Source organism: Lotus japonicus, chromosome 3 (assembly GCF_012489685.1).
Source record: "Lotus japonicus ecotype B-129 chromosome 3, LjGifu_v1.2".
NCBI lineage: Eukaryota > Viridiplantae > Streptophyta > Magnoliopsida > Fabales > Fabaceae > Lotus > Lotus japonicus.
In genome coordinates, this window is record NC_080043.1 from 86,863,560 (window position 1) to 86,882,547 (window position 18,988).

Genomic DNA, 18,988 nt, shown 5'->3' on the forward strand with positions numbered 1-18,988 from the left:
AATCCAGGACGACCAAGTCTACCAACCCTATCCGTCCTCCCCTCGCAACCGCAGTGCGCTCCGATGCTGGACTCACGGGCTTAGGGCCCGAACCCTGATCATCAATGATCACAACGGTGGGTGCACTAGACCCTGCCGAAGGCACTCCCACTGGAATCTCCTCTGAGGGATCCTCGTCCTCTGAAGATGACGGTGGCGGCGGTGCTCCTCCGAGTCCTGGTCCACAGTGAACGCCCGGTGGCAAGTTGAAGCTGATAGAGCATCTCCTCAACACTCCTGACCTCAAGAGTCCTCCACTATCCACGTGGTCCTCCATGATACGCCCCGAATACGTCGCTCGATGGCTCGCGGGGTCAACCACCCACGACCCGGGGTCGTCCTGATCGATCATCTCGTACCTAATCCCCCCGAAGGGTGGACCATTGTGAACCAGTCCGCAATGGACATCTGACAAAAGGCGTTGTCCGCCAAAACACACACAGAAGACGCGAGGGTCAACTCTAAAGAACTATGTAGATAATAAACCCAATAGGTACAAGTAATAGATAGCCACTTAGGCTTATAGCTAGAGATGTTATTCCTAGGGTTGCATGTTCCATAATAACATAAACGCAATAATAACAGATAGCATGTTCCAAATAGGTTTAACAATTACCAATCACACTCAACAACTAAATTAGTATGCATGTTGCATGATATGTATGCAGATTAACCCAGTCAACCAATATGCAATCCGGAACGGATGGACATCAACGGATCAGCCCTAGCACCAGCCACGGTGGGACCATTTCGGCCCGCGTGCCTCTTACTCCAACGACAGCGGTAGTCAGATCAGCCGTAACCCGTAGGTCTGCCATTTCGGTATGCTACAAGAGACGTATACAGACGCTCTTACACGGAAATCCGGGTCTTATGACCATTTTGGAATCCGACGAGGTCCAGAGTACGTCCTGTGTTAATACCTCATTAATGTTGCATGAATGCAGGATGATTAGATAAACAACGTCTCCGAATCTCACTCGACACGTCGCCACGTGTTCTAGGTAAATTAAAGTCTCTAAAAGCTTACCCTAAGGTAAAGTCGATTCTGCGACAAAAGACACTTCTTCACAACAACACATAATCCACGATGATCTCCAAATCATCCGACTCATCTCAATCCGATGGTCACAACTGCTCAACGAGCACAGAGTATCACACTCTCGGAAACTAACGGTTTCTCGGACTTATCCCCAGGATAGCCCAACAACATATAGCTGCTCCAACAGCACAAGAACATCGACCTACTCAACACTTCTCAACTTCCTCAACGATTGGATCCGACGACACTTCTCGTTTTCCAAAAACTAAGATTTGCATCCAAAGCTTCCTTTCGAGTTTATTATCTTTATTTAAAGATTTAGAGGTTGTTTAATGTCTTATGAGTTTTCTTTTCAAAATAATAACCTTTTTAGTCTTATCGCAAATCCTATAAGTTCTCGGGATCTCTTAATCCCCAAATGACTCCAGAGAATGTCTCGATCCATAAACATCCTAACAAGGCCCGAATCTCATTCGTCCTATCAAGCTTTCTCAAAACTCTCAAAATAAAATCGGCATGACCTGCCCGCTATTCTCACCGTTCAGAAACTCAGATTTCATTGCATAAGTATAAATAACTCAGCACAACCAATCAACATGTCATATATCAATATATTAAGCAATAACCACATAACACTTAGCATATAAGGCATGCACCACACATCCTAAATTACCCAATTAGCACTTAGCATGAAGATTCAATCTCAAAAGCATTTAGTAGATTCATCATCTACATTGTCAGCCGAAGCCTCAGAAAACATTTTCCAATCACACACAATCTAGTGCATAAACAGTAAACAATGTCGAAAGCATCGACCCTAAGTATTAACTAGAGATTCAGTGAGAAGCCCTCACCTGTAGATTCTCCAGGGTGAACTTCAAACTCTTCCTCACAAGCAAAGCGTTGCTCCTCAGAAAATTCCTCAAAACTTCCTTTAAAGCAAAACCACAGAAATACTATCAGAATCTATCGAAAACTAAGCTATCAATACTTACTAAGGTTACACGAAGTAATCTATACTCTAAGGTACGATAATCTAGCGTGAAAGGACAAGTTTTCGGAAAAGGAAATTTTCCTCCTCCCCCCCTAATAGGTTCGGCCACTTTTCACAATTGTGGGGCTCGATTTTTCTTCGATCAAACTTGGTTTCTATGCTATCATTAGCCGTAACTAAGGGTATTCTGAACTCGGAAAAATTATCGGATCAAAAACTGTCGCAGGGGTATTTTGGTCATGATTTTTAACTTAGAAATTTCAAAACTGAAATCCCAAAAACCAAATTTTGCAGGGACATCACCAACGACGTTTATGACAACTAATCCTACTAGCACTAAGCTAAGGCGATAGTTTTCAGCCTAAAGTTTGAAGCTTTACTCCAAAAACTCCAAAAATAGGTATTTTAGGCTAAAATTGATTCCGGCGGAATTCCGGCGACATAACGGAAAATCTAATCCGGCAGAAGTGATCTTGGGCATATAAGGAAGAGGTTTAGAATCAGAAATGAAAGATTCAGGATAGTTTTGCAAAAACCCATAAACTATCAGCTCAGAAAAACCTACAGAAAAGCTATGGAAAAAGCGATCAGAGGTAAGGATTAGCGACTATACCTCGAAACCTTGAAGTAGCAACTAACGGATCAACGATCAAGCAAGAGATGAACAAAATTCTTCTTCCTTCTTCCTTGTTCTTGGCCGCGGGTTTGAGGAGAGAAAATGGAGGAAAATTTGTGTTTTTCTTCCTTTCTTGGCTATATATAGAAGATGGAAACTCGCGGGAAAATGAAAGTTTCGCGAATCTGATTTTTCCGGCGTCATTCTCCGTGAATTAATAGATATGTTTTGGCAAAAGAATTCCAAAGCTATAAAGATGTCTCCTTGTATTTTTGGCAACTAATGCATAGTCGGTATAAAACTATTTTACCCGATAAGTTGCTTTTTGCTTCGGATGTCGGAATGGAAAACTTCCTTCTGAAGAAAGATTGAAATCATCAAGAGAAATGGGTGCACGCGTGTAGAATATTCATTTGAAGCTCTGAATAGATAAAGTCTTCATTGTCGAGAAATTCTAGGGTTTTGAAATACCAGGGATTCGGTTTCGGCAAACTTCCGATGATTGGAATCGGACGTTCGTAGATCCTAGAGTTTCGCCTCGAAACGATTGTGATATATGGAAAAAGAGAAGTTCTAACATTTATCTGAAAATTTTTGGAATTAACTTCCATCGTGCCTAAAAGTGAAAACTAGCTATATACTAGGGTTTCTGACCTAGGTTTAAGCGTATAACAATCGTGCTATAACTTTTATCGACTTCGATACAATCCTTTGACTTTTCCTGAACTTTCTCCTTCATAATTTTATTTCATTTGGTAAACTCTTGTTCAGGTTTCCCTTCACATTACATCAACCCTAATCGTGAATAAGAAATTTATTCACTTAGCATAAACTTAAAAACTTGGGCCTTACATTGTTTTACAAGTCAAACCTTAAAAACTTAATTTTGAGAACCATATTAATGACCCGTTCTTGAAAGAAATACGCACTGTTTTTTTTTTGTGCGAAAATAAAGAAATTAATTCTTGAAAGAAAATAATATGATTTGCAATAAAAGTCAAACCTTAAATACTGTAATAATACCATGTTAATCTTAATTCCTATTTTCCTTCAATTACTCATCAGAAGAGTAATTCACGTGTAACGCATGGTATTTGGTCCATAATAATTAATTTCAATAGTGAAAATTGACCTGAAAAATTTTTTTTTACCTCATTGCAATCAGATTTGTATTACCGTCCAACCTTTCTTTTTACTTTCCTTTTTTAATATTCATTGACCAGTAACCTTAATTCTCAAATTCTTATATAAATCATCTCATGCTATTCTTTAACTTTATCATCCCTTCCCACCAACTATTAGCTTTGAAATATACTTTGTTCTAATGGCTATCGACGATCTCGCCACCATCGATGCCTTAAAGGAGAATTGGTCTGTTGTTGCAAAGGTGAACCGGTTGTGGCTTAGTCCGAGCTTATATGGCTCAAAGCTTCCATTTTCCATGGACATGATTCTTATGGATGACAAGGTAAATCACTTTTTCACATAATAACCATGTATTACGTTCTTTTTTTTAAACTATAAATCTCAAATTTCCTCATTTTATTGAATTTCAGGGTTGTAAGATTCATGCTACGGTTAGGAAGACTCTTATATACCGATTCCAATATTTGCTGAGTGAAGGACGCGTATATCAAATTTTGTTTTTTGGTGTTGGTGAAAGCGGTCGTGATTTCCGTCCAACCTCGTACTTATTCAAGATCAACTTTGATATTCATACATTTATGTGCTTGGTTCCAAACAAAGCCATCAACTTAAGCCCTTACAATTTTGTGCCAATATCTGATATAATGTTTAAGGATCTTTATACGTCTTTTCTTATTGGTATATACTCTTTTTCAGTCTTTTGATTTTTAAATTACTGTTCTAGGTTTTGGATTAATTTTCTATGATTTTGAAGATGTGATTGGAATTCTCACTGGTGCAAGTGCTGAAACTGAGTTTGAGAAAAATGGAACAAAGTAGAAAAGAATTACTGTTGAACTTGACAAGATGGGTACACACAATGTTTAATGCTTATTCATATTTTTTTCCTTTTTTGATTATTATGAGTAAGGTTTTATAATTTCTCAATTTTCTTAATTAGGTTCGGGTTGAATGCGCCTTTTTTGGAAAGTATGTTGCTGAAGTCGTTGGTTATTCTCTTTATTGTTGACAGCATAAAAAAGATAACAAGCAATTTATTGATCTTCTAATTTGAAGGTGTATTGACGTTTCCTTAAGGTTAGTTTAACACTTTCAAATTATACACAGTTTATATTTGTATTGGCACTCATAATTTTTTTCCTTTCTAGGTTCTATAGCTCAAATATGCTTGATTGACAACAAGCTCGGTTATGAAGTCTTTATCATTAATCATGGACTACAATTTCAAATAAGGGTTCATGTTGCTGTCATTGTTATGTTTATCTTATTTCATTTTCAATGTAATGCATTACTTAAAAACTTAGCTTTTATTACTGTTCAAGTGTTGACACTGTGAGGTATCGACAACCTCATCAAATTAATATATTTATTGTGGTTCATTCATCTACATGTTTATAACATATGTTGAGTTTCATATCTTTTATACTTACTGAAAAGAACCTAAATTAAGTTAAAACACATTACTACTTATTCATCTTTACAATAAATTTAATCGTCGTGCAACGCACGGGTAAAGAACACTAGTTATTTGTACAAAAGTTGATTAACAATATATTTGCAACATGCATTTCTGAAGTATTAATATATTTGCACATACAATATTAAATTCAAAAAAATATAAGCAATGTTAAACATCTCACGAAATGCACGAGGAGCTATTTTTTATGTTATTTTTTATGTTAGTCAACTGGTGACTGATTTATTTTGAAAATTTGCATTAATTTCTCACCAACTAAAAGCAATTGCCTGGTGATGGATCGGATCACGTTTTGGCACAGTTTAACTAAGTAGGATTTTTGTTAAAGATCTCCACGTTAATTTTTTTGTCATTTTCATTTGTGCATCGACCTTCTTGTGTCATATACTCATATGGATTATGGAACTATCAGTTTCGCTGTTTCGGTTGTTATAATTATCATATTTCCACCCACTATTTATTATTTTATCTCCTATATATGACTTACGTTCAAAAATAGTATCTCTTCTTACGTTCAAAATAAAATAAAACTAGATATTATACCCGTGCGTTGCACGAGTTTATTTACGATATTTTTTAATATTATATAAAAATTACTATAGTGTAATTATATAAATAATAAATATTAAAATATTTCTTAAATATAAATATAACAGAAAAAGTTATTGTGTTTAGACATCAAAATAGATAGTATTACAGTTTTTTTATGCATTAAATTACTTGTATTCAAATTTTCTTTTTTTTTTGGGGCGAGAGATTAATCTCACGGCTTTCGGTTGTGAGGATACATTGGTATTCGAATTCTCTTTATGTAAATCAACGATATTACTGAAATATAAAAAAATTTAAAAAGAAAATATTATTAATAACATAAGAAAACTTGAGAAAATATTTTTACTACTATGTTTTTCAAATAATACACACATGCAGTATATTTAATAATAAATATCTTTCAGAGACATTCATTTAATTTTGAAACTATTTTTCTAGATTGTTCATTAATAAATTTTATTTTTACTACTATTTAATTTAAATTATTAATATTGTCTACATATAAATATGTTTCTTAATTTTTTTTCTCTCAATTTATGATTGATAGTTAATATTCTAACTATTTCTAAGTACTACGTAATAAATTTTTTTTTGTATATGAAAATGAAAAAGTTGACAGTTAATAATTAATAGTTGGCAAACTTGGGCTGTGAGGGTCATGATCCTATTTGGGTTCTGCTAGAAGAGAATAAGAAATTTTAAAAAATTGCTCAGGGTCTAAAGTTTAGTACTCCTAGTTCCTTACTTGTATTCTGCACTCAGTAGCTGGTTTTAGGAACCCTTCACATGTAGGGATGGTTTCTATTTAGGCATAGCGCCGCCGCCCAGGTTCATCCTTGAACCAATTGGCACTATGATTTTGTACTTTGACTCTCTTAATTCAATAATTTTCTATTCTTCAAAAAAAAGTTAATAATATAGTTAATAACATAAAATATTCATCAATAATTTATTACTATCATTACGTTCAATTTTTTTTATTGCTATCAATATTAAGAAAAATCACAAATTAATTTAAAGATATTTTTTAAAATAACACAAAACTACATTATAGTCAATTTAAGCAACATGCATAATCATTTCACATTTTAAAAGTAAATTCATATGTTATTGTACCCATATTGAGAGGAGATATTTCTCAACACTCTAATACTATATATATATATATATATATATATATATATATATATATATATATATTTCTCTTTCGAAAAAAAAGTAAATTCCAAAATATATATTTACAAAAAGCATTCAACCATTAACTAATTTCAATATTTAACATGTTTATTTTTATTTAAAAGATATTAATTCGTGTTATTTTCATATCTAACTTTAGCACTTAATTTTTTATTTATACGTAAAATGTAGTAATAAGTTTTGTTGGTTAATTTTTAAAATTCATCAACTTATGATTATAATTATAATTAAAATTTTAATTTTAATTTAAATTTTAATATATAAGAGTTTGAAATTTTTTACAATTAGTTATAAATATAAAATTTATTTTACTATATATTTTTATTTATGTAAAGTTAGTCAATTTAAATTATTATTATTCAAAAATTGTCTTCAAGTTATAATTAATAGTTAAAATTTAATCACTATTAAAAATTATTTTAAAATATGGGAAATTGAAAAGTTTTTTTTTTAATTTGGAAATCGAAAGGTTTAACAGTTATTAATTAATATAATGAATGATAAAGTAAATGTAGTTATTTTTTAGTTTTGTATTTTATTTTCTAATGTATTTAACAAAAAGGCGGTAATCAATGCAAAAAAGTTCAAGTCTCCTTTACATATATATATATATATAGATAGATAGATAGATAGATAGATAGATAGATAGATAGATAGATAGATAGATAGATAGATAGATAGATAGATAGATATATATATAGATAGATAGATAGATAGATAGATAGATAGATAGATAGATAGATAGATAGATAGATAGATAGATAGATAGATAGATAGATAGATAGATAGATAGATAGATAGATATTGATAGATAGAATTTTTTTATTTTAAAAGTATTTTATCTAAATTATTTATTAAAAAATATTTAATTTTTTATTTTAATTTTTAATATTTGTCAAATGCAAAGCCCAAGTCAATTTTAAGTTTATGAATGTTGTTATTTAATTTTAGTAGTTGAATAGTTTTTTATTATATAATTTTTTTTTCAGTTTTTAATATATTTTATATTTTTATATTTTTAAATATATTTAATATAAATGTATGGGAGCTTTATGGTTTAATGCATTTAATACATGCAAAACCTCAAGTCTCCTTTACATGGAAAAAGATAAAGAGCACGACTACATGTGGCACGAGAGGCGACGAAGTGATTTCCACCGTATGATTAACTGATTTCCACTATACATAGATTTAGTTTTTTCAATCGGTGATTGTAAAATTGAAAAATGCACCGGTCGTGCCACAGGTGTGCTATTGGCTGTCGTGTCAAATAGCTACGCTCCCTTTACATATATATATAGATAGTATCTCTTATGACTTTTTTTTTTTTGGTTATTGGGAGGGACTAAGCCCAAAAAACTACAGCCGAACTAACCTTGGGTAAGGAACACCCATAACATCATAAAATAATAAATTCCTACAACTAGGGGGAGGGACATCATGGACATGAACACCCTGATGCAGAGAATGAGCCATGTTAGCCAAGCAGTCAGCGACTTGATTTGCCTCTCTCAAGACATGAAAGCATTTGACCTCCCACTCCTTGAGAATCAACTCTCTGATTTGGAGAACAAGAGAAGCATATGGGTGAGAACACTCACAGCCACAATTAATAAGATTAATAGCCACAAGAGAATCGCTCTCAACAATGATTATCCTCAGACCATGCTCCCAAGCCAACCCAAGCATAGTGAAGATACCTCATAATTCACTCCAAAGGACATTAGAGCGACCCAAGTTTCTACTGAACCCAAACATCCATCTCCCATCAGAGTCTCTGCAAACACCCCCACAACTGGCAGCATCGGTACCCTGTCTAACAGACCATCAACATTGCATTTAACCCAAAGTAGAGGAGGAGCACACCACGTTACATTGATTTCACGCCTGCCATGGTTATCAGTATGTTGGACAATACCCGACTGCACTTGGTCACACGCTGCAAATTCTGCTGCCAAACGCATAGAGGTCTCAACAATCCTGTGGAGATCGAAGACTCCACCATTGAAGGCGACGTCAACTCTGGCTTTCCATATGGCCCAAAGGAGGAACCCGAAATCAAAAAATCTCGCTGTCCCTGCTGAACACAGCTCGTCATGAAGAAAATTAATCACCCAGTCCTTCAATCCAAGCTGAAAAAATCGAGGAACACAACTACTGTCCAGAATCTGATTCCAAAGGGGCCGCACCTTCGAGCAATCCCTGAATAAGTGAAGAGCTGATTCGTGCTCTGAATTGCAAAGGGGGCATAGGGGATTACCTGTCATCTTCGATTGCCATCTCTTTAAGTTCACCCACAGGCCATTGTTGGCTAAACGCCACAGGAAGTGATTGATTTTAAACGGACCCTTCCACTGCCAAATCGGCTTCCACCCAGAATCTTGAGGTTGAGGAAGACCAGAATCAAAAGCTTAATAAGCTGACTGAGAAGTGAATCGACCATCACTTGAGAGGCTCCAGCAAATCCGATCAGGACCAATATTGAAAGCCGGCGACGGCATAGCAACTATCTCTTGTGACTTTTGAGTTTTGAGTGTCGATGATTTCTTTTTCTTATAAAATAAAAGATATTAATTTTTATGCACAGACGGTGTAAATAAGTTTTACACCATCACTCAATCACATCCCTTCATTTTGTTAGCTCACAATTAATTTTAAATTTAATAATATCTAAAATAGAAAATTGAAGGTTGTGATTGAATGATGGTGTACGAAAAACTTTTTACATCGTTAGTGCATAAAAATTAATCTCTAAATAAAATACTTTCAGAAATGCATGTTACAAATAATTTTTTTATTTAAAACGACATAGACAATTTTTTTCCGGTGTTAATCACGACATTGGCCAAAATTTATACTTTCTTCGTTTATATATATAAGTCATTTTTATCTAACTCTTAAATTAAGTTGTCGGCTCGAAATTTTACCAAAGACGAAAAGCAAAAAATAGGTGGACGTCGAGAAATGTATGTGTCAATGGCTCGCAGAAGGCAGGACAACGGCTAAGTGTAAAATGATAAGGTCGTCGACAAGTGCATTTTGACAAGGCACAGAAATTGCCGTCAACAGTTAGAAATGGTTTTTCACGACATAAGTGCATTTTGACAAGGCACAGAATTTGCCGTCAACCGTTAGAAATGGTTTTTCACGACATAACAACCTAGAAGGAAGAATTCGACTAGCGGTTCTCACCAACACCATTGCCCCAGAACATGGGATCATGGAGAACGTGGGTAGTTGCAGAGCGAGTGGGAAATTCAGATTGGATGATGGGTGCCTTATAGAATGCAAGCAGTTGGGGCAAGGAGCATATAAATAGAAGGTCAGACATGAGAAAAGGGGTTCGCAATTCTACACTCAGAAACACTCAAAAAGCTCTCATGTCCGAATCAAAGATACTTCACGAGCCATACGAGTTTGCCACTAAGTATGTAGTTGTTTGAACCAAACCATGTTTTCGACTTTGATTTCTTCTTTTGTAATCAATGTTTTGCACCTTTTATGCGAATTAATGAAGTTTATTTCTCAGTTACTCACTTTTGTTTTCCTGCACTTTTGTTTGAAATGTTTAACTTAAGCATTTCTGTCCCTTAATGCTCATCTTTTCGTCGTTATTTTACTTTTGATATCGTTTTCACCAAAAGAACTTCACAATCACTCTCTTTTATTTGTTTACCAAAATCACCAGTAAACAAATTGACACACCCAGTGGGACAGTTTTGTGAAAACTAATTTTTTGCAGAAGCGCTTTTGAATTTACTTGTGTATTTGTGTGTGTGCGTGTTGGTTTATGCAATTAAGGAGTGACAAAACTCTCAGCATAGCGAACAATAGATACATAAATTCTCCTCCTGGTTCAAATGTTGTGAACCAAGGAACTTCAACTAGAAATGAAGCAAGTGTTGGGATCAATAATGACTCAATTTTGAATCCTAACTCTAGTGTGCCCAGGCAAAGTGGGGTGGCTTATGCAGTGACATAAATGCCATCGTCGTTACCAATAATGGCACCAAGCATCCTAGTGGTTTCAAGGACAAGTGCTTATGGCACAACCGCCCCAATGCCCACACCAGCAGTTGCTGGGGTTATTCGACCACATCATATGTCAAATGTTGTGGCTAGTTTTTCTTAACCAATGAGAGAGATGTCGTTTGGCATGCCCACTTCGTTAGTGCAGGGCTTTCAAACCAATTTTTCAACGTTCTCTAAGAATGTCCCAAAGTTGGTTATTCTAGCCACGTGAGTCGATTTAGCCCGCCAGGGTTCCCAGCACCCAACCAGACGTATATTTCGACTGACATGAACACGTGATCCTTGCAGGCTATTAGGCAGAAAATTGATGACAACAATCATGAAATGGTTCACATGCTGACTCGACAAATGAGTGAAGTGTTTAACCCAATGCACCAACAAATTAACCACACTATTGGTCGCATTGTTGATGCTCTAGACCCTCCTGTTGAAAATGTTCCTCCTTAAGGGGGCAATGTGGGTCCCCAGCCTTATCCTGTCGAAGTCCCAACCCCTTTTGTGGCACCACGACTTCACAATGTGGCGCCTGAACCAGTTAATTTCGACCAAGGTTTTGGTCGAAATATGAGAAACGTGCAATTGGTCAATATAAATGAAAATACTGACAGGATGTTGGAGAGAATCCAACATAATAATTTTGGGGGGCAACAAAACATAGCAGCCATTGTCGAACAATTGTTGAACCAACATGGCTTCAATGTGAGTTTTGCTAATAGGCCTCGCTTTGTTTCAGACTTTCCAAGATTAGTGTTAGAGGCTGACTTACCCGAAGGCTAGAAGATGCCCAAATTTACTAAATTTTTAGGTGACTTTGGGGAGTCTACTGTAGAACATGTGGCTAGATACTAGATCGAGGATGGAGATTTAGCCAACAATAAGAATTTGAAAATGAAATATTTTCCAAGTTCACTCACGAAGAATGCTTTCACATGGTTTACGACCCTACCCCATGATTCAGTCCATACTTGGGCTCAATTAGAAAGAGTATTCCATGAACAAATCTTCATGGGAGAATGCAAGGTCAGCCTGAAAGAATTAGCCAGTGTGAAGAGTGAAATTGCTAAGTCGATAGATGACTATCTGAATAGGTTCAGACAGTTGAAGTTGAGATGTTTCACCCAAGTTCCCGAACATGAGTTAGTAGTCATGACTGTTGGAGGTTTAGAGTATCCAGTTAGAAAGAAAGTTGATACTCAACATGTCAGGGACATGGCCCAATTGACTGATAAGGTGAGAGAGATTGAGCGGCTTAAGGCAGAGAAAGTGAAGTACAATAAGCTGCCTAAGAAGGAAAAAAATAGCTTATGTAAAAAATGGTCTATGTAGTCGAAAAGTGCGAGTCACTTATGATAGTGATGACAGTGATGGGAACATAGTCCACTTGGCGGTGAAATTCAAGTTCCCTTAAGACAGATGTTCTACGCGATGCTAGAACAACATACTCGACAATCAATCAACAATAAAACAGCAAAAACTTAAAAGCATAAGAAACACGACACAAGAGTTGTTTACCCAGTTCGGTGAAACTCCACCTACGTCTGGAGGGTTTTCACCCAAAGAAAGGAAATTCACTATCTTACAGACACTCATGAACACTTCAGCTCATAGTTCTTTTCCTAATCTACCCTGTATATTTCTACTTAGTATTTCTCCCCTGAGTATGAGAGCCCCTCACTTTCTCTCAATCACTGTCACAGTGATTGGTAAAGACAAACAACGATCAGAGTTTTAACACTCAAACAACACAGAACACGACCTTGCTTTATAGAATCAGTGAACAAGGTTTGTTCACAATGAAACAAGGACTAAGACAAATAACAATCCTAAAACCCTTGATCTTTTCTCTCAATGCTTCAGTCGTCTTCATGTTTTAGGTCTTCACATATATATATATATATATATATATATATATATATATATATACTTCAGCAGATGCACTAGGATTTCTAGAGGCTAAGGAAAATAGTCCAACAAAACCAAACGCAATCTTCCATAGATTTTAACTGCGTTGCAAATCAATCTACCAGTAAAAAATAGAGACAAATATTCAATCAGAGATTGTGTCAACAAATAAACTATCCCACATTAAATGCAACCACTGTATAGCTACTTGAACCGCAAGTAACCACAAAAACAAATCTTCATAAGATTATCCAGGGCACACATAAGCATTCCAAGTAAGGGACTGATGTCCTGTGCTACACATGGGCAGATTGCACAACATCTGCTTCGACATCATGTTGTTTTTGACAAAATGCAAGACAACCACAAGAATAACAAATATTATTCGCCAAAGCTTCATAAAATGAGTTATATCGCTGACAGTACATTTTGAACCTCTTCTCCCTTGCTTCAGGGCAACAGATAAACACCTTGAAATTAGGCCTAATTGGAGGCAGAGAGGTCCCCACTGACAAAAGAAGAAGATTAGCTGCGATACTCCAGGTTTAAACTTAGGACAACCCGGATATGTACTTAGGCATGCCTGCAAAATGGGGAAGATAAAAAATCAGTTCACTCGGATGGATAAAAGATAAAGTTATGAATAAAATGCAGGGTTGGAAAAGGCCACTTTTGAATCAAGCCGGCAAGGAAACACTAATCAAGGATGTAGTCCAGGCCATCCCTATTTATGCAATGGCCATAGTGAAGTTCCCTAAAGCCTTATGTAAAGACTTATGTTCTAGGATTGCTCGCTTCTGGTGGTCTAACAAGAAAGACAAAGACATCCATTGGAGGAAATGAGAGGTGCTCACTGATCACAAGGATGAGGGGGGGCTTGGATTCAAAGACTTTGAAACCCATAACCAAGCCCTTCTCGCGAAACAATCTTGACGGATAACTCAAAACCCGAATGCACTATGGGTCAAAGTCCTTTACTTCCCCAACAATGACTTCCTCCTCTCCACTAAGAAATCTGGGAGCTCTTGGGTCCGAGCAAGCATCCTCCATGAAAGAGAGCTGCTCCTTGGCCAAGGGTAGTGGTACATCAGCAATGGTGAATCTGTGGACATTTGGAAGAACAAATGGGTAGCCTCTAGAGAAATCTTGCATCCTGTATCGAACCACCACAATGTGAAAGTTAGCAAATTAATTGACAGAGAAAGGAACAGCTGGAAAATAGACAAGATCAGAGAAATCATTCCTAGTGTCGATCTTGGCAAAGTGATCCAAACCCATTTTAGATGAGAGGGCAATCATGATGAGCTCTTCTGGCCTCATCAAAACACGAGTATCTATGATGTGAAATCGGGATACAGAGAGGCTAAGGAAATGGAAAAATCCCAGAATCAAGGTGCATCCACTTCTGCCACATCTCATGCTCTCCTTTGGAAAACGATCTGGAAAATTAAAGCCCCAGCCAAACAAAAAATGTTTCTGTGGAAAATGGCGCAGAATGCACTGCTAGTGAAACACGACCTTTCACACAGAGGTAGCTCCCCTAATCCTTCCTGCCCGGTATGTGCAGAGGAACCTGAATCCATCGAGCATTGACTTCTCCATTGCAGATGGACCTGTCCTTTATGGTTCGGAAGCCAACTCCAGCTCAATAACACCATGGAAAGAAGTCAATCGATCCAAACCTGGCTGACTCGGGTTTTCACCATCCTTATGGCAAGCCCATACTCAGTGGACTTCTTCTTAGGTCTCCTCTGCTTCACCTTGTGGGAAATTTGGAAAACAAGGAATATGAGAGTCTTTGAGGGTAAGATCCCAAATCCACGGATATCTCTAGCTATCATTGAGCATCCTACACTAAATATCTGGAAGCCACCAAAGTGCAGACAACTCCTAAGAAGCCCCCTAGAGTTCGTAACCCCTGCCTGTGGAAGCTTCCACCTCAAAGCTTCATAAAATGCAACACTGATGCAACATATAAGAAGGATAGAAGAAAGGCAGCAGGGGTATACTTTTCCGATATGATAGAGGGGATCTCAAGACGCTTTGAGGCTTGCTCACCCCTAATGGCTGAGGCGATCACCATGAGAGAAGTTGTCCTTGCAGCCTCTTACAGCTGGTTTGACTGTCTTACCTGACACAGAAACCGACCCTTGTTCTCATTAGATCTTCTCATAGATTTGGTATATAGCTTTGTTTTTTTTTTGGTCAAAGTATATAGCTTTGTTCTTAGCGAGTAGAACCAAATGTTTATTTGGGCCTTAGCCTTTTTATTGGTTTCCCCAGTGTCGCTATTGGCTTGTACCACTGGGCTCAGCCCACTGAGGTTGAGGGTGGGTATGGTGGGAGAGAAGGGAGGAAGATGAGAACTGAGAAGTTCAATCAGAATGATGAATGATGAATAAAAAATGATGAATAATTAATTAAATATTTTTTGAATAATTAAAAAATGAGTTGGAATTAAAAAATTAACTTTTAGAATTTTTCAATTAAAAAATAATTCCAAATGCCACGTGGAAAAGCTAAGTAGGCTAAAATTGAAGCCACTTCAGCATCAGACGCACTTTGTCCTTAATTGAATTAAAAAAAAATTTCTAGGGACCCAATTTGATGCAAAAATTTTCTAGGCCCTGGATTTGATTCCCTTTACAATTACAGGGACCTTCTGATGTATTAAGCCTTTTTTTTATTGGAGTTGTTCGGGATGGTTGCCGGTTTTCAGTTTTTGGTTTTCAAATGTAAATTTAAAAACAAAACGTGTTCGGCAAAAAATAAAGCTAAAGTAAGTTTTTATTGAATTTTAAAACTGTTTTAGCTTGTTTTTCAAACCACAAAATATGGTTTTGTGATTATGCTTTTCAGTTTTAATAGCATGTAACTTCATCACCATCACCACCTACCGCCATAACCACCACCACCACCACAACCGTAGCCACTACAACCATTTTCACCACCGTCATCGCCACCACCGTCGTTGTCGTCGCCACCACCTCCACATGTGCCACCACTTCTACCACCACCCTTCACATCCACCACCCTCCGTCACCACCACCTCCATCGTTGTCACCACCACTAACGCTTGCACTACCACCACCGCGCTCCAACACCACCACTCCCACCTCCACCACCACCGACTCCACTGCAACCACCACCACAATCGCCACCGCCACAACCACCAGTCACTGCCACCACCACCATCATCACGACCACTAGGTAACACCCCATCCACCTCACCCCCAACCCAACCCAACCCAACTCAACCCAAACGAAACCCCAACCCCCCACCCCCAACCCTGCAAACCCTCAGTGTAGGTCGCGTTCCACCGCTGCTTCCTTGTCACCACCGCCCCTCATGTCCCTCTCTATAAATCATATGTGGTCGTCCTGGGCTTGTGGTGGCTTGCGGTGGTGAATGGGTTTGCTGGGTTCGTCATCCTTTTCTGTCGCCCCCATCACGCTCTTCCTCTCTCTGATTCCTACTGTTCCGATGATCTCAAAGCCCTCAGGGAACGCTGCTTGGAAGCAACATCGTTCCTCTTCTTGTGATTCGATGGATCTGAGGGATAGTGGTGGGTTCTGGGTTTGGGGTGGCGTGAAGAGGTTGGTGATGGTGGTGGGTGGTTTCTGGGTTTCTGGTTGATGGTGGTGGTAGGTTCTGGGTGGCGTGGAGGTGGGTGGGTTCTGGGTTTAGTCTAGCTCAGAATTCCTTCTTTGATTCTAACATAGATGTGTTGCTTTGAGGAGATGAGAAACAGAGGAACGACAAAGGTGATTAGGAAGAAAAGGACCAGTGCTAGTGTGATTCAGAGGGGAAAATGGAGATGGTGGTTATGGTGATGATGGTGGCCGCCGGCTAGGAGAGAGGGGGAGACTTCTCTGTGTTCTTAATCTCTCTTCAGTTAGGGTTTAATTTGGGGAAGATTGAAATTGGTTATAAGGATTATTAGATTAGATTAGGTTAGATTATTAGATTAGTTTATTAGTTAGATTATTAGTTTGTTTAGTTAAGGATTATTAGATTAGGTTATTTATTAAGTTTTTTAATTTTTTTTCTGATTACTTAACTGAGATGGAATTAAAAATAATTTTTAATTATTTTTTTAAATTAAAAAATAATAATAAAAGCCACGTGGAAATGCTGACTGGGATAAAATTGAGAGCTGGCACACTTTGTCCTTAATTGAATTAAAAAAAAATTTCTAGGGACCCAATTTGATGCAAAAATTTTCTAGGCCCTGGATTTGATTCCCTTTACAATTACAGGGGCCTTCTGATGTATTAAGCCTAAAAAAAATGATTTTTCACAAGTTACCGAAGATTCTCACGGAGTACAGTACAGAGAAATAGAGAATCCACATTTTTCTGGCTTGCGCGCGTAAAATGGCGAACGTGGCGATTATTGAGCTTGACAGAAAATGTGCCAAGACAGTGGAAGAGATCGTGAAATTGGAGAGAAAGATCTTTCCCAAACACGAATCACTCGCTTCTTTCTTTGACGATGAACTGAGAAAGAAGAACAGTGGATTGCTTTGTCTTCACGTGGATGGCGAACTTGCAGGCTATGTCATGTATTCTTGGCCTTCTTCCTTGTACGCCTCTATCACCAAGCTCGCAGGTTCCAACCCATCTTCGTTTTCAAAATTTCATCTATGCCCATAAACTGTTTGATGAAATTACCCAGTTAAACTATTGCAGTACTTGTATTGAATCTTGAATTTGTTGGTTATTGACAACATGGGTATGTGCCATGTTTTGGTTTTACTAGTGAAGGAGCAATGGAGGAAGCAAGGTCACGGAGAGGCTCTGCTGAAAGCGGCAATTCAGAAATGCAGGAGCAGGAAAGTTTCACGCATAATGCTTCATGTGGATCCCTTGAGGACTCCTGCAGTGAATCTTTACAAGAAACATGGTTTCCAAGTTGACAGTTTGGTTGAAGGGTACTACTCCTCAGAAAGAAATGCATATAGAATGTACTTGGACTTCGATTCCAGTTGAAGGAGAAACTGAACTCTGAACAAGCATTTTATTGTGTTAGTTTAAGGAGTTATGAATACAAATTATGAGAGGACTTGTGATTTTACTTTTGTTTCCCCAGCTGAAGGGAAGGTTATGACATTCTCAGATCATGTAATTCAATTAATAGTATATGTAAAACTTCCATCGATTTCAAACTCAAAATCAATTCTAAAGGAGAAGTTTCTGTGAGTAATTTCTAGCTGTCACAATTGATTATGAAGAAAAATAAGTTAATCAAAATATGCTATTGTAAAATTTGTTTAATATGGACCCATTAAAATGATGCAGAGTTACACCACCTTATTTTACTTGGTATATCACATTGCTAAACTATTGTAATTCATTAAAAATAAGTCATATTATCCTAAAAAAACTTTCTCCAACTCACAACCTCCTTCCCTCCCTCAACTCACCATTTCCACCATAGTAGCCACATAACAACCCAACCATTCCAGCCATAATCACAATTGTCATTACCGCGTTGTAGCTGTATTGGCAAAGGAAAAAAACCCTGACTTAGCCGTCACAGAGTCCTAATTGCAATCTAGCCACTTTCCCACCGACCTCAAACCCTAAATGGGGCGATTTTTCATGAGAGAGGGGTGAGAAAAATTCGAATCACATCATGAGTGTCGGTGTTGCGACAATCACCAAAGGTGAAAGTTTTTCTCATCATCGTTTTAGGTATGGTTCAAGTTGTGACAATGTAAATTTCAATTGTGCTCACGGTCGTTGATGAACTTCGAGTAGTGGCAAATTGCCTTCAAATGGAACCGACATTGATGGCTACGAGCATAGTAGAAGATTTATGTTAAAATTACTTCATGCAATAAAAAAATATTCTTTATACTTGAATAAAAAAATTATGTTGAAAAGTATTTTTAAATTTAAACTTGAATAAAAGTACATGGGCTGACAGTGGAATTTTTTTCCTTGTCAACTTAATTTAAAAATATGCCACATTAGTTAATTAAATTA

General features: G+C 37.1%; 2 protein-coding genes across 2 annotated transcripts; both read left to right on the top strand.

Moving 5' to 3' along the window:
* Window positions 1-4,015: 4,015 nt before the first annotated feature.
* Window positions 4,016-4,656, top strand: LOC130744916 (uncharacterized). The gene is made up of 3 exons (XM_057597077.1): window positions 4,016-4,078; window positions 4,248-4,515; window positions 4,562-4,656. The coding sequence occupies exons 1-3, from the start codon at window positions 4,016-4,018 to the stop codon at window positions 4,654-4,656; spliced, it is 426 nt and encodes a 141-aa protein (XP_057453060.1).
* A 12,636-nt stretch (window positions 4,657-17,292) lies between these two features.
* On the top strand, window positions 17,293-18,225 carry LOC130742924 (uncharacterized). The gene is made up of 2 exons (XM_057595027.1): window positions 17,293-17,609; window positions 17,760-18,225. Exons 1-2 carry the CDS (start codon window positions 17,375-17,377, stop codon window positions 17,987-17,989), a joined length of 465 nt encoding a protein of 154 aa, XP_057451010.1. The 5' UTR covers window positions 17,293-17,374; the 3' UTR covers window positions 17,990-18,225.
* Window positions 18,226-18,988: the final 763 nt, after the last annotated feature.

Coding starts and splice junctions, on each gene's coding strand:
- LOC130742924 (XM_057595027.1), top strand. CDS start 17,375: ATGGCGAACGTGGCGATTATTGAGCTTGACAGAAAATGTGCCAAGACA. Junction 17,610..17,759: donor CTCTATCACCAAGCTCGCAG/GTTCCAACCCAT, acceptor TGGTTTTACTAG/TGAAGGAGCAATGGAGGAAG.
- LOC130744916 (XM_057597077.1), top strand. CDS start 4,016: ATGGCTATCGACGATCTCGCCACCATCGATGCCTTAAAGGAGAATTGG. Junction 4,079..4,247: donor ATTGGTCTGTTGTTGCAAAG/GTGAACCGGTTG, acceptor ATTGAATTTCAG/GGTTGTAAGATTCATGCTAC. Junction 4,516..4,561: donor TTATACGTCTTTTCTTATTG/GTATATACTCTT, acceptor TTACTGTTCTAG/GTTTTGGATTAATTTTCTAT.